This window comes from Saimiri boliviensis, chromosome X, assembly GCF_048565385.1.
Source record: "Saimiri boliviensis isolate mSaiBol1 chromosome X, mSaiBol1.pri, whole genome shotgun sequence".
Classification (NCBI taxonomy): Eukaryota; Metazoa; Chordata; class Mammalia; order Primates; family Cebidae; genus Saimiri; species Saimiri boliviensis.
In genome coordinates this window covers 83,691,184-83,707,794 of record NC_133470.1, presented here as the reverse complement: position 1 = coordinate 83,707,794, position 16,611 = coordinate 83,691,184, and the positions used below count along the sequence as shown (strand labels likewise).

General features: G+C 38.0%; 1 protein-coding gene across 3 annotated transcripts in view; it reads right to left on the bottom strand.

Annotated features, from left to right (window-relative positions):
* F8 (coagulation factor VIII) overlaps nt 1–16,611 on the bottom strand; it is a 191,145-nt gene that overhangs the window by 105,883 nt on the left and 68,651 nt on the right. For all 3 annotated transcript variants that reach the window (XM_003943925.4, XM_074391879.1, XM_074391880.1), the window contains exons 7-9: nt 14,951–15,172; nt 11,924–12,185; nt 11,464–11,635 (exon numbers count right to left, since the gene is read on the bottom strand). In XM_003943925.4, coding sequence (XP_003943974.1) covers nt 11,464–11,635; nt 11,924–12,185; nt 14,951–15,172 — 656 coding nt within the window. The remainder of the gene's footprint in view (nt 1–11,463; nt 11,636–11,923; nt 12,186–14,950; nt 15,173–16,611) is intronic.

Genomic DNA, 16,611 nt, shown 5'->3' with positions numbered 1-16,611 from the left:
AAAGAAAACAAAGGCCCAGGTGCAGTGGCTCATCCCAGCACTTTGGGAAGCCAAGGCAGGAGGATTGTTTGAGCCCAAGAGTTCAAGACCAACCTGGGCAATATAGTGAGACCTCATCTCCACAAAAAATTTAAAAATTAGCTGGGCATCGTGGCGTATGCCTGTAGTCCCAGCTATTTGGGAGGTTGAGGTGGCAGTAGTGAACTGTGATCACACCACAGCACTCCAGCCTGGGTGACAGAGTGAGACCCTAGATCAAAAGAGAGAGAGTGAGGAAGAGTAATAACATGAAAGCTGCAGCGAAGAACCCTGAAAATATCAATCCCACCTCCAGATCTGAGGTGTGTGATATGAGGATGAAAATGGAACTGAAAATATCAATCGCACCTTCAGATCTGAAATGTGTGATATGAGGATGAAAATGGAACTTCCACTTGTGCTCTTGTCTTAAAACCCAGTCATTTAGTAAGTCCACTCAGCAGCTGATTCCTTACCTGCATGTAAGCAGCAGAATGATGCTTCAAATAATAGCAGTTTTGTTTAATCCTTTCCAATATTAAAATACTTTTTTCCATTTTTTGCCCAAAGAACACTGACTAGGATTTCCAATATAACATTAAGTAAAGATGGTGATATCTGTCAATTTTAAGTTTTTTTCCAGATGTTTATCAGGATAATGATAAGTATTTCCTTGTAATCGGAATTTCCTGTGAGTTTTTATTATGAATGGATGTTGACTTTTGACAAATGCTTTTTCTAAAGCTATTAGAATTAACAAATTATATTTTTCCTTTTATGTATTAATATAGTAGATTGTCACATTTGATTTTCTAATGTTAACTTAATCTAGTACTCCTGGGATAAGTCAACTTGATAATAAGTATTATCTTTTTAATATATTGCTGTATTAGGTTTATTAAATTTTGTTTAGGATTTTTTGAACCCATGTTTCTAATGCAACAGGTCTGTACTTTCAATTTTCCTTTCTCATGCTGACTTAGTCAGGTTTACAACCAAATGCTATGTTAACCTAATAAAAAAATAAGTGGTTGGTATTTCCTTTTTTATATCCTACATTTTAAATTTTAATATAAAGTTATTTACTTTTTATTGAATATTGATATAAATTGCCAATAAAATGGCAATTCTTGCTAGGTTGATAGTTATTTTCCTTCAATACATGAAAGATAAGATTTCATTGTCTTCTTCCTTCCTTATTGGCTCTAGAGAAGTAAGCTGTCAGTCTATGAGGCAGTTTTTTTTTTTTTTTTTTTTTTTTTTTGAGACGGAGTTTCGCTCTTGTTACCCAAGCTGGAGTGCAATGGCGCGATCTCGGCTCACCGCAACCTCCGCCTCCCGGGTTCAGGCAATTCTCCTGCCTCAGCCTCCTGAGTAGCTGGGATTATAGGCACGCACCACCATGCCCAGCTAATGTTTTGTATTTTTAGTAGAGACGGGGTTTCACCATGTTGACCAGGTTGGTCTCGATCTCTCGACCTCGTGATCCACCCGCCTCGGCCTCCCAAAGTGCTGGGATTACAGGCTTGAGCCACTGCGCCCGGCTATGAGGCAGTTTTAAAACATGTCCCCAATTCTTTGACACTTCTCTCATCAGGAAGTGGGCCAAATTTTTCTTCTTCTTGATTCTAGGTGGGTTTTGTCTGCTTTCAACTAACAGATTATGGCATAAAGTGCTATGCGACTTCTGAAGCTTATTGCAAAAGGTGAGGCACTTTTTGCTTTGTTAACTAGAACACACAGTTGGAGCCTTGAGCCACCATATAAGAAGTCCTACTACTCTGAGGCCGCCACAGTATGAAGAAGACAAGTCACATGGACAGACAACATGTAAGTGCTCTGGTTGCTAGTTCTAATTGTCAAGTCATTGCTACTCAGGTACCAGATATATGAATGAAATTGTCTTGGTCCCTCTAGATTTACTGATCAACATCAAGTGACCTTGGTCAATGCCAAAGAGATAAATAACTGCCCAATAGACCCCTGCCTGAACGCCTGATACAAATAATCTATGAGAATAATAAAACAGCTGTTGTTTTAACCACTAAATTTAGAGGTAATTAAGTATACCACAGTAATAATCATAACAGTTTAATTATCATTCCTTTCAATATTGTCTGCATTTTCTGATAATTTGTCCACCTAAAATATGTTTATTGAGGTATAATTTATATACCGCAAAATCCACACATTATAAGTATACAATTAAATGGTTCTTTTAAAAAAATATTTTTTATTGTACCTTAGGTTCTGGGGTACATGTGCAGATCATGCAGGATTGTTGCATAGGTACATACATGGCAATGTGGTTTGCTGCTTCCATCCCCTCGTCACCTGTACCTGGCATTTCTCCCCATGTCATTCTTCCCCAACCTCCCTTCCCGCTGTCCCTCCCCTAGACCCACCAACGAACCCCAGTGTGTGATACTCCCCTCCCTGTGTCCATGTGTTTTCATTGTTCAACACCTGCCTATGAGTGAGAACATGCAGTGTTTGATTTTCTGTTCTTGTGTCAGTTTGCTGAAAATGATGGTTTCCAGGTTCATCCATGTCTCTACAAAGGACATGAACTCATTGTTTTTTATGGCTGCATAGTATTCCATGGTGTATATGTGCCACATTTTCCTTGTCCAGTCTATCATCGATGGGCATTTGGTTTAGTTCCAAGTCTTTGCTATTGTAAACTGTCACAATGAACATACGTGTACATTTGTCTTTATAATAGAATGATTTATAATCCTTTGGATATATACCCAGTAAAGGGATTGCTGGGTCAAATGGAATTTCTATTTCTAGGTCCTTGAGGAATCACCACACTGTCTTCCACAATGGTTGAACTAATTTACACTCCCACCAACAGTGTAAAAGTGTTCCTTTTTCTCCACATCCTCTCCAGCACCTGTTGCCTCTAGATTTTTTAATGATCGCCATTCCAACTGGAGTGAAATGGTATCTCAATGTAGTTTTGATTTGCATTTCTCTAAAGACCAGTGATGATGAGCATTTTTTCATGTTCATTGGCTTCATGTATGTCTTCTTTTGAAAAGTGTTCATGCCCTTTACCCACTTTTGAATGGATTGTGTTTTTTTCTGGTAAATCTGTTTTAGTTCTTTGTAAATTCTGGATATTAGCCCTTTGTCAGATGGGTAAATTGCACAAAATTTTTATCATTCTGCTGGTTGCCTGTTCACTCTAATGATTGTTTCTTTTGCTGTACAGAAGCTCTGGAGTTTCATTAGGTCCCATTTATCTGTTTTGGCTTTTGTAGCCAATGCTTTTGGTGTTTCAGTCATGAAGTCCTTGCCTATGCCTAGGTCCTGAATGGTTTTGCCTAGGTTTTCTTCTAGGGTTTTTATGCTGTTAGGTCTTATGTTTAAGTCTTTAATCCATCTGGAGTTCATTTTAGTGTAAGGTGTCAGGAAGGGGTCCAGTTTCTGCTTTCTGCACATGGTTAGCCAATTTTCCCAACACCATTGATTAAACAGGGAATCCTGTCCCCATTGCTTGTTTTTGTCAGGTTTGTCAAAAATCAGATGGTTGTAGATGTGTGGTGTTGCCTCTGAGGCCTCTGTTCTGTTCCATTGGTCTATATCTCTGTTTTGGTACCAGGACCATGCTGTTTTGATTACTGTAGCCTTGCAGTATAGTTTGAAGTCAGGTAGCATGATGCCTCCAGCTTTGTTCTTTTTGCTTAGGATTGTCTTGGCTATGTGGACTCTCTTTTGGTTCCATATGAAGTTTAAGTTGTTTTTTTCCAGTTCTTTGAAGAGGGTCATAGTTAGCTTGATGGGGATAGTGTGGAATCTATAAATTACTTTGGGCAGTATGGCCATTTTCACAATATTGATTCTTTTAACCATGAGCATGGAATGTTTTTCCATCTGTTTGTGTCCTCTCTTATTATGCTGAGCAGTGGTTTGTAGTTCTCCTTGAAGAGGTCCTTTACATTCTTTGTTAGTTGCATTCCTAGGTATTTTATTCTCTTTGTAGCAAATGTGAATGGCAGTTCGTTCTTGATTTGGTTCTCTTTAAGTCTGTTATTGGTGTATAGGAATGTCAGTGATTTCTGCACTTTAATTTTGTATCCTGAGACTTTGCTGAAGTTGCTTATCAGTTTAAGAAGATTTTGGACTGAGACAATGGAGTCTTCTAGATATACAATCATGTCATCTGCAAATAGAGACAATTTGACTTCCTTCTTTCCTATTTGAATACCTTTTATTTCTTTTTCTTGCCTGATTGTTCTGGCTAGAACTTTCAAAACTATACTGAACAGGAGTGGTGAAAGAGGGCATCCTTGTCTAGTGCCAGATTTCAAAGGGAATGCTTCCAGTTTTTGCCCATTCAGTATGATATTGGCTGTAGGTCTGTCGTAAATAGCTTTTATTATTTGGGGATACATTCCATCAACACTTAGTTTACTGAGAGTTTTTAGCATAAAGGGCAGTTGAATTTTGTTGAAGGCCTCTGCATCTGTTGAGATAATCATGTGGTTTTTGTCTTTGATTCTGTCTGTCTATGTGGTGGATTATGTTTATAGACTTGCATATGTTGAACCAGCCTTGCATCCCTGGGATGAAGCCTACTTGATCATGCTGGATAAGCTTTTTGAAGTGCTGTTGCAATCGCTTTGCCAGTATTTTATTGAAGATTTTTGCATCTATGTTCATCATGGATATTGGCCTGAAGTTTTCTTTTCTTGTTCAGTCTCTGCCAGGTTTTGGTAACAGGATGATGTTTGTCTCATAAAATGATTTGGGAAGGATTCTCTCATTTTGTATTGTTTGAAATAGTTTCAGAAGGAGTGGTACCAGCTTCTTTTCATACATCTGGTAGAATTCGACTGTGAACTCATCTGGACCTGGGCTTTTTTTAGTGGGTAGGCTCTTAATTGCTGCCTCAACTTCAGCCCTTGTTATTGGTCTATTCAGGGTTTCGGCTTCTTCCTGGTTTAGGCTTGGGACGATGCAAGTGTCCAGGAATTTATTCATTTCTTCCAGGCTTACTGGTTTATGTGCATAGAGTTGTTTGTAGTAATCTCTGATGGTGGTTTGTATTTCTGTGGAATCTGTCGTGATATTCCCTTTATTGTTTTTATTGCATCTATTTGATTCTTCTCTCTTTCCTTTTTTATTAATCTGGATAGTGGTCTATTTTTTTGATCTTTTCAAAAAACCAGTTCCTCGATTTATTGATTTTTTTGAAGGTTTTTTTTGTGTCTCTCTCTCCTTCAGTTCTGCTCTGATCTTAGTTATTTCTTTTCTTCTTCTAGCTTTTGAGTTTTTTTTTATCTTGCTCCTCTAGCTCTTTTCATTTTGATGATAGCGTGTTGATTTTAGATATTTCCTTGCTTCTCATGTGGACATTTATTGCTATAAATTTTCCTCTAGACACTGCTTTAAATGTGTCCCAGGGATTCTGGTATGTTGTGTCATCACTCTCGTTGGTTTTAAAGAACATCTTCATTTCTTTCATCATTTCATTGTTTATCCAGTCAACATTCAAGAGCCAGTTGTTCAGTTTCCATGAAGCTGTGTGGCTCTGAGTTAGTGTCCTTAATCCTGAGTTCTAATTTGATTCCATGGTGGTTTTAAAGACTGTTTGTTTTGATTTCCTTTCTTTTGCATTTGCTGAGGAGTGATTTACTTCCAATTATGTGGTCAACTTTAGAGTAGGTGTGATGTGGTACTGAGAAGAATGTATATTCTGTGGATTTGGGGTGGAGAGCTCTGTAGATGTCTATTAGGTTTGCTTGGTCCAGATCTGAGTTCAAGTCCTGGATATCCTTGTTAATTTTCTGTCTTGTTGATTTGTCTAATATTGTCAGTGGAGTCTAAGTCTCTTCCTAGGTCATTAAGAACTTGCTTTACATATCTGGGTGCTCCTGTATTGGGTGTGTATATATTTAGGCTCATTAGCTCTTCTTGATATATTGATCCTTTTACCATTATGTAATGCCCTTCTTTGTCTCTTTTGATCTTTGTTGGTTTAAAGTCTATTTTATCAGAGACTAGGATTGCAACTCCTGCTTTATTTTGCTCTCCATTTGCTTGGTAAACCTTCCTCTTTCTGTTTATTTTCAGTCTATGTATGTCCTTGCACATGAGATGGGTTTCCTAGATACAGCACATCGATGGGTTTTGACTTTTTATCCAATTTGCCAGTCTGTGTCTTTTTATTGAGGAATTTAGCCCGTTTACATTTAAGGTTAATAGTGTTATGTGTTAACTTGATCCTGCCATTTTTATGCTAGCTGTTTTTTTTTGAAATTGTGTCTCTGGTCTTTACCATTTGGTACATTTTTGGAGTGGGTGGCACTGGTTGTTCCTTTCTATGTTTAGTGCTTCTTTCAGGAGCTCTTGTAAGGCAGGCTTGGTGGTGACGAACTCTCTCAGCAATTGCTTGTCCATAAAGGATTTTATTTCCCCTTCACTTATGAAGCTTAGTATGGCTGGATATGAAATTCTAGGTTGAAAGTTCTTTTCTTTAAGGATGTTGAATATTGGCCCCCACTCTCTTCTGGCTTGTAGGGTTTCTGCAGAGAGATCTGCTGTGAGTCTGATGGGTAACCCAACCTTTATCTCTGGTTGCCCTTAGCATTTTTTCCTTCATTTCAACCCTGGTGAATCTGATGATTATGTGCCTTGGGGTTGCTCTTCTTGAGGAATATCTTTGTGGTGTTCTCTGTATTTCCTGGACTTGAATGTTGGCCTGCCTTATTAGGTTGGGGAAGTTCTCCTGGATAATATCCTGAAGAGTGTTTTCCAGGTTGGATTCATTCTCTCTGTCACATTCAGGTATACCTATCAAATGTAGATTAGGTATTTTCACATAATCCCACATTTCTTGGAGGCTTCGTTCATTTCTTTTCACTCTTTTTTCTCTAATCTTGCTTTCTCATTTTATTTCATTGAGTTTATCTTCAATCTCTGATATCCTTTCTTCTGCTTGGTCAGTTCAACTATTGATACCTGTGTATGCTTTGCGAAGTTCTCATGTTTTGTTTTTCAGCGCCATCAAATCTTATATTCTTCTCTAAGCTGTTTAGTCTAGTTAGCATTTCATCTAACCTTTTTTCAAGGCTCTTAGTTTCTTTGCATTGGGTTAGAACATGTTCTTTTAGCTCAGAGAAATTTGTTATTACCCACCTTCTGAAGCCTGTTTCTGTCAATTCATCAGACTCATTCTCCATCCAGCTTTGTTCCCTTGCTGGTGAGGAGTTGTGATCCCCTGGGGAGGAGAGGCATTCTGGTTTTGGGTGTTTTCATCCTTTTTGCACTGATTTCTTCCCATCTTCATGGATTTATCTACCTGTGGTCTTTGTAGTTGGTGACTTTCAGATGGGGTCTCTGAGTGGATGTCCTTTTTGTTGATGTTGAAGTTATTTTTTTCTGTGTTTTAGTTTTCCTTCTAACAGGCTCCTCTGCTGTAGGACTGCTAGAAGTCCACTCCAGACCCTGCTTGCCTGGGGATCACCTGCGGCAGCTGCAGAACAGTAAGGGTTGCTGCCAATTTCTTCTTCTGTTATCTTTGTCCCAGAAGGATACCCTCCAGATATCAGCCTGAGCTCTCCTTTATGAGGTGTCTCTTTGGATATATGGGGGTTGGGAAGCTGCTTGAGGAGACATCTGTCTCTTATAGGAGCTCAAGTGCTGTGCTGGGAGCTCCATTGGTCCATTCAGAGCTGCTGGGTAGATACGCTTAAGTCTGCTACAGCAGAACTCATAACTGCCTCTTTTCCTAGGAGCTCTGTCCTGGGAAGGTGGGGCTTTATTTATAAGTTCCTGACATGCTGCTGCCTTTTTTCGGAGATGCCCTGCCCAGAAATGAGGTAGCCTAGTCCCAGTCTGCCAGCAGAGGCATTGCTGAGCTGCCACAGGCTCTGCTCAGCTGCTGCGTGAACTTCCTTGCAGTTTTTGTTTACAGAGGTACAGTTAGAACTGCCTTGGTAATGGCAGTCTGCCTCAGTAATGGCGGACTGCCTCAGTAAAGGCAGATTGCCTTGTTAATGGTGGACTGCCTTGGTAATGGTAGACTGCCTCGGTAATGGCAGACTGCCTCAGTTATGGCGTACTGACTCGGTAATGGTGGACTGCCTTGGTAATGGCTGACACCCTTCCCCCCACCGTGTTGGACCATCTGGGGTCCAGCTGCACTTGCTGTGAAACTCTCAATCCAGAGCATTTCAGATTGCTGTTCTTTGTTGGGGTGGGATCCACTGAGTCAGATCACCTGGCTCCCTGTTTCAACCCCCCTTTTTTCAGTTGAATAGGAGGCTCTGACATTCTAGGCGCCCATTGAAACGGCCGCCCAAATTTGTGTGAGTTTTTGTGTGGAGACCCACTGCACCAGCTGAAACAGCCATGCTGGAAACTCATGGGGCTTTTCAGCCTGGGAATCTCCTGGTCTGTAGGCAGTAATAACTCATTTGGAAATGCAGTGATCACTCACCCTCTGCGTTGTTCTCTCTGGGAACTGCACTCCAGAGCTGTTCCTACTCAGCCACCTTGGATCTCCAAATTAAATGGTTTTTAGTAAATGTATGGAGTTGTGCAATCATTGCCACAATCCAGAATTAGAATATTTCTATCACCCTAGAAAGATTCTCCATGCTGGGTTGCAGGCAATCCCTGCTTTCACTCCCAGCCCCTGACAATCACTAAAGAGACTTCTGCTGTATAAATTGGTCTTTTCTGTATATTTTATATCAGTTAAATCATGCAATATATAAGTCTTTTTGTCTGACTTCTTTAGCTTACAGTGTTTTGAATTTCATCTATATTTATCACATATAATTAGTTCTTTTAATTGCTGAATAAAATTCCAGTTATATGGATATATCACATTTTATTTAACTGTTCACCATTTGGTGAACTTTTGAATGGTTTTCAGTGACCTGCCTATTTATTATTGAGTTGAAAGTGTCCTTTATATATATATTTTGGACACTAGATCCTTATCAGATATAAAATATGCAAACATTTTTTCCAGTTCCATGCATTGTATTTTCATTTTTCTGAGTGTCCTTTGAAGCACAAAAGTTTTTAAGTATGATGAAGTAAAATCATCTATGTTTACTTTTGTTGCTTCTTGGTTTTGGTGTTATATCCAATAAACCATTGTTTAATTCAAGATCACAAAGATTTGCTCCTATATTTTCCTGTAATTTTGTAGTTTTACCTGTTACATTTTATCTTTTATCCATTTTGAGTTAATGTTTAAGTGTAGGATTCAGCAAGGTGTCCAGAGCATAACCTGAATAAATCAAAGATGAGGTAGATCTATATATGTTGATATGAAGTGATATCCAAAATATACTGTTACTTTTTTTTTTTTTTGAGACAGAGTCTTGCTCTATCACTCAGGGTGGAGTGCAGTGGTGGGATCTCAGCTCACTGCAAGCTCCACCTCAAGGATTCAAGCAATTCTTCTACCTCAGTGTCCCAAGTAGCTGGGACTACAGGCATGCACCACCACAGCCAGCCAATCCAAAATACATTGCTACTTTTTGAAAATCAAGGTACAGACCAAATTTACACTGCTCCTGTTTTTGTGTGAAATACACACATGTGCATGCACACACACACACACTTGTACACGTATACACTATTTCTGGAGGGGAATATACAAACCCACAGCAATGACTGTCTGTCACATTATGGGGTTGGAAGTCTGAGAGGGAAGAAACTTTTCTTTTTATTGTATGCTCTTGTTTACCTGTTTTTGAACTAACCAGTAAAAGTAACTAAAAATTCACAAAAAGCACCCTATAAACATATAAAATTAGGTAATTATGCATTTTAAAAATTAATGAATAAAAAATAAAATTATACAATCTTCAAGAAATGAAAAAAGAAAAAATAGGTGAACAAAATTTATGAAGAAAAACTGTACAAGAATAGCTAATAAAAATTTTGAAGAAGTACAATGAAGGAAGATGTCATATAGTTATCAAACATATCAGAAAGTTGCAGTCATTAAAACAGTGTGGTAACAGAGTAGTTAAGAATTGAAGATGCCAGATTTTAGCAATTTAGCATATGATAAAGAAGACATTTTCAAATTAATGAAAAAAGAATTGGTTGTGTCAGTTAGCTGCCATTTTTGGGAAAATTTCTATTTGAATTATGCACTACAACCAGAAGTAACTTCCAGGGCAATTAGATTGCTCACTATAAAAATAAAGCTATATAAGTAAGAGAATATAATAGATACTTTTTTTGTAATTTCTTGGGGGTGGCAAAGACATTTTCAGGCAGAAAAGAGAAGTGAAAAAGATTCAGAGAAACATAAATGAAAAGACTGATAAAGAACAGAAGGTTTTGACTATATATAAAGATCAAAAAGTTTTGAAGGACAAAAAAATACCATAAAGGAATTAAAGTGCAAGTGACAATGTGAGGAAAACATTTGAAAGATGACAATGTGTCAATATCCATAATATATAAAGGCTTTTTACAAATACATAAGCAAAAGAAGTCTACCCAAATAGAAAACTGGACAAAATTTACTAGCAGGCAATTCACAGAGGGAGTTATATAAACAGCCAAGAACCATGAAACAATATACAATTTGACTACTAACCAGGGAAATGCAAATGAAGACAACATATAAATATTTAGCTCATTAAATTGGAAAATTTTCTGAAGATTTATAATATATGTTGTTGGCAATGGTGTGGGGAAAAGGGCAGTCATATACTTATGGTAGGGGATACAAATTGGTATAAAATTGCTGAAAATCAGTTTGGCAGTGTCTAACAAAATTCCATATCTAAAAACCAGTGTCCTTCATGACATTCTTGAGCAACTGAATTGATGCAAACAATGACCTATCTTCAAATTTCTTGTGAAGAAAATAAACCCTTATTTATTTAAACCACTGTCCATTGAGTATTCTGTTACTTACACCATACTCATTCTTAATAGCCTAGATTGGGGCAAGCAAGCATTTTTTGGAAAAGGCTGGATAATAAATACTCTAAAATTTGTGAGCGCTATCTAGTCTCTGCCACATATTCTCTTCCTCCTCTGCCTTCTTCCTCCCCTTCCCCCTGCCCTCCATTCTTTTCTTTGCAATATTTAAAAAATGTGAAATCTCATCTAAGCTCATGGACTATTCAAAAGCAGGCCGCAAGCCAAATTTGGCTTATAGACCATAGTCTGCTGACTCCGATTCTATATAATTAATGGAGAAAGATCTGGAAGGATATGTATCAAAGTCTATGCAGTATTTCAAAGGAGTGTTGAGTTTAATGAGTGACATTAAACTTTTTTCTGTATACTCATATTTTAAAAATATACAATCAGCAATTATTTGTGTAACATTTATAGTTTTTAAAAGATCATGTCCACTGGAGACAAGGCTGAATTATAAAGTATTTTAGAAACTCAAAACTCTCCAGAGTTTTTATTCTTTCCTGACCTTAAATCTCCTCAACTTACCAACAGTGTGTCTCCAACTTCCCCATAAAGTAAAGGTCCCAAGATTCCTGATTCATACTGAATAGGTTCACGAGTCTTAAAGGTTTCATCTGTGTATGCCATAAATCGAACTTTTTTGTACTTCTTACCAATCCGCTGAGGGCCATTGTTCAAATATTGACTTTTATAACTTCTGAATAAGAGAAAAAAAGATGAGAGGTTGGGAAGAAAAATTCTAGGTAGGCTCAGCTCAAATCCAACTCTAAAATAGCTTATATGATCCAATCAAGGCAAGGAGTGAAAAAAATAGAAGCTTCTCTGATGCTCAGCTCTGTCAGTCTCCAAATGTTAATACCTTGTCATTTGATTCCACATCTGTACCTAACCTTAAACATGGCTTAAGGATTTGTTGGTTTGAATAACAGGTGAGAACTTTTTGAGTATGGGGAAGAGAGAGTACCAATAGTCAAAAAGTGTTTACCTGTCATTGGGGGCGAGGACTGAGGGAGCATAGTCCCAGTCCTCCTCTTCAGCAGCAATGTAATGTACCCATGTTTTAGGATGCTTCTTGGCAACTGAGCGAATTTGGAGAAAGGAAGGAGAGTCGTCATCATCAAATCTGACCACGTCCATTTCAGAATCAGCAAAATCATTATCATAGTCTTCCTCTTCTTCATTATTTTTCATTCGTAGTTGGGGTTCCTCTGGGCAGCTGTCTACTTTGACATAAGCTTCCATGCCATCTGGAGTCAGACAAACCAAACAATGTCAGACTTTCTTGCTGTATTGGGCTGTTCTTGCATTGCTATAAAGAAATACCTGAGTCCGGCAATTTATAAAGAAAAGAGGTTGAATTGGCTCATGGTTCTGCATGCTATACGGGAAGCATGGTGCTGACATTTGTTTGGCTTTGGGGAGGTCTCAGGAAGCTTATAGTCATGGGGGTGGGTGAAGGCAGAGAAGGCACATCACATGGTGAAAGCAGGAGCAGGAGAGAGAGTGTGGGGTGCCTTTCCACATCACTATCCCTTCTTGCCACTTCATATATATATATTTATTTCTCAATGGATTATATGGTATTTGTTTCTTCCTCTGGTCTTTGCACTCACCATTTCCCTTCTGCTTGACTCTTCTCTATATATGTTTCACTTCCTTTTCAAAAGTAATTCATTTGCTCTTATAATATGTATTACTATTTCCCTTCTGGAGTTGGCTTTGAGCCTATCATTCCCCTACTCAAATTATAAACAAAGAGACTTGAAGAACTGCATATTTTCAGCATTTCAAAGCCTAGACCAGTCTACCTCCCCATCCCCACAGTCACCTAATGATTTCTATATTTACCCTATTGGATTATAATACAAATCATTGATTTAATAACAGCTTATTGGGAAAAATGATAGTATAGATGTAAACTTTAAGACATGTTCCAAGTTCATAAAAACATGAAAAGATACAACTTAAAATCAAGGAGATATGTATTTTAAGACCATGTCTGCCTGTGACTAGTTGTAAACCCTATGGCAAGTCTATTCGACATTTTCAGTCTCATCTTTATGCTTTGTAAAATGGGTAATAATAATTCCTGCCCTATTTATACCACAGGGCAATTTTCAAGATCAAATACTTCTAAGAAGGGAGACCTGTTTAATTGATTATGAGGAACAGGGCAGGTTTTAGGAGCAGCAAACAACTAGTCTGGGGTTCATGTGGCCTCAAACACAATTCGGTTTGCATCTAAAAACAAAGGGTTTTGTCTGAGGTTCAGTAAGATAAAGCTTTTTTTTTTCCTGAAAAATAAAGATTAAAAGTGTGGATAGAATCTGTCAAAAGGAAGAAAAAAATAAAACAAAAAATAAACTCTTAAAGTGAGTCAGGCTCCAATTGGACAATAATTGATTGACAATGATCATATACAAGTAAATGCCATATTCCTCTGTGCCTGCAAGGATTTGGTTTGTGTATCAACTTCCCGTTACCCATTCCATATGACACTCTTTGTCCACTAATGTCCTGTCAAAATTCCATAAATATTATGTAACAGATAAGGAAAAGAGATTTCTATTCTTGATCACTACAGAGGACTATAAACAAGGTCACTAACACAACATAATGAGGAAAATGGAGGATACATGGCAAGATCAAATCTCTTTTCTAAGGCAACCAAGGAACCTGAGGAGGTTAATATGAGAATAATGGGAAGAAAGAAATGCTACTAAATATAAAAGATTAAGCCTCTCCGACATTTTTCTTCAGCAGCTCTTGCTATGATTGGAATGTGTGTCCCCTCCAAAACTCATATTGAAATGTAATTATCATCATGATGGTATTGAGAGGTGAACATTTAAAAGGTGTGTAGGTCATAAGGGTTCTACCCTCATGAATGAACTGGGGAAAGGGTTCATTATCACAGGAGTGAGCTCACCCTCTTTTGCTCTCTCTCCCTCATCCTTTCTTTGTCCTTTTGTCATGTGATGCCTTCCACCATGTTAAGATGCAGCAAGAAGGCTTTTTGATATTGGACCTCCCAGCTCCCAGAACTGTGAGCCAATAAATCTCTGCCCATTATAAATTGCCCAGTCTGTGGTATTCTGTTATTGCAGCACAAACTGAGTAAGAGCCTTCAATGATCACAAAAGGGGTACAGAAAGAGGGTTATTAGGTTGATCTGAGATTAAGAGTTAGCAGAATAAATACACAAGTAGGAAAATGGGGGTGAAATGATGATACAATATGAATTTGCACAATTAGTAGTTACAAATAAAGTCACATTAACAATAATTTGAAACTGTAGTTACCATCATCCCAATTTGCTTACACAGAACCTTTGACCCTTTGCAAAGTTCCCATCAAATAGTCCTTGAAAACCTCATGTGGTGCTTCACATATGCTGACCAGCTTTCAATCCCATGCTACTTCTCCTAAAGTTTCTCCTCAGTTTCACAGATGTCTCTCATCTACAGCCAGGTATCTACAGAGTGCCTCCAGTAGTCTGGTGTCTCAAGTCAAGCACTACAATATCCTGTCATATTTGCTATTTACTGCTCTGGGCATTGCTACTGATATCCTGGAGCCCTTACAGTTGCAACCTGAGAAATGACTTTTTTTCCATTTCCCTAGATTTCCCAAAAAACATCTCTTCAGCTACAACCTGTATTCCTCTCTCCGTGATACTGGAGCCTAGTTAATGGGATAAGGCTGAGAAACCATGAGCAAACTGTTCTCCTCATCTTCCCACCTCAATCATCCCTAAGCCATCTTTTCTCCCTCTATCACAGACATTTAACTAAAAATCTATGAGTCCTACTAATACTCAAGCCCTTTTTTAGTCAAGGTAAAAACTTTACACTGGAAGCTAGAAATTAGGGGATCTTGGTTAAGGTCTAACATAGTAACTCTGTAATGTCCCCTTCAGCAACACACTATAGTCCTGTACATTGCCCAGTAAATAATATTAAAAGTAGAACTGGATATTTATAACACTCATTTTAAAGATCCAAGATATTACCATGTTGGTGGGAAGAGATATGACAAAATAGTAGAAACTGTCCAAGGTCCATCAAGACTGTTTGAGCAGTAAGGAAAGTTATTGGTGAGATTTCCAACGAGGCCTGGCGATGGTTCCTCACAAGAAATGTGTGACCTTCCAGGAATATTGAGTGTACTTCAGGAGTGGTGCCCATTCCAATCACATGCCAATACACTGATTTCCTGTGGCATCCAATCAGACCTGTAAAGTAGGAATAAGACACTTATGGCTAAGAAGTAGAGAATTTGAAATGAAAAACACTTTCTAAGGCACAATGGACAAATCAGTCTTAGACATTTTATTGCTACCTTGACTTGTAAACATATCTATCAAGAATATTGGGCTACTATCAAACCAACAGCTCTTGACAAGGTCACCAATCACCATCATGCTGCTAAATCCAATGTATATTTTTCAGTCTTTATGTGCACCTGTTGACCATTTATTCCTTCTTGAAACTCCCTCTTCTCTTGGCCTCTGTGCCAACATCTCTCTGGGTTTTTTTCTCCTACTTCTCAGACTGCTCCTTCTTCTCTCTCCTCTCCTGACCTCTTCTGGAGCTCCAGATTCATACAGACAATTACTTTCTCAACATCTCCACCTAGATATCTCATAAAGCTCACATGTTCAAAACCAAATTTCCAATTTTCATCACTTCATTCTTTTCCAGAGGTTTTTATAACAGTGAATGGCAGCATCCTACATTCAAATATGCGAGTTAGAGTTACCTTTGTCCCCATTCTCATCTCCCATATGCAATTTGACATTGACCAGGGCAATATAATCAGTAATAGCTAATATTTATTGAGCACTTGCTTTATGTCAAGCACTGTCCAAAGTATTTTACAAGTTTTAATTCATTCATTCCTCATAACAACCCTATGAATGTAGAAACTATTATCATCCATGTCTTGCAAGAGAAGAAATGAACGCCCAGAGAGGTTAATTAATTTGCTCAATATTTGAACCCAAGCAGTCATGTTTTAAGATCTCACATTGGTAACTACGAGGGCACGGCTGCCTCCTATCTTGGCTAAGAGCTTTCAAATATATCTATTTTTTCACCATTAGTACTACTGCCATCTTAATCCAAGTTACCAGTATCTCTTGTCTGAGCTACTGATAAAACTTTTTATAGGTCTTCCCATAGCTAGTCATATTCCCCTCCAATACTCTTACCCACAAAGAAACTGGTGTAATATTTTTGCATTTCAGATCTGATTCTAGTATCCACTAGCCTAAAACCCATTGGTGGCTGTCATTCCACATAGAATAAAGTCCAGACTCTCTACTAAGGACTAGAAGGCCCCAATAGATTTGATTCCTAATACTGCTACAGCTTCATCTCACAGTGTCTCATTTCCCCAGTTTCAAAGCTAAGTTCAAGGGGTACTTCCTTAGGGAAGCCTTCTCTGATTCCCCAGTCTAGGTCACATTCTTTTATTATAGGTTTACATAGAATTATATAATTTTCCTTCAGAGTAATGCTCAGTTTATAATTTTTTTCCAAGAGAATTAAATCATTTATTGGTTACACATGATAATGGATGATCCACAAGCTTCATTCCCATGTATAATTTTATCTGGTACCATTATTCAATTTAGATATATTGCATAGGATGTGCCAACAATCATCTTTA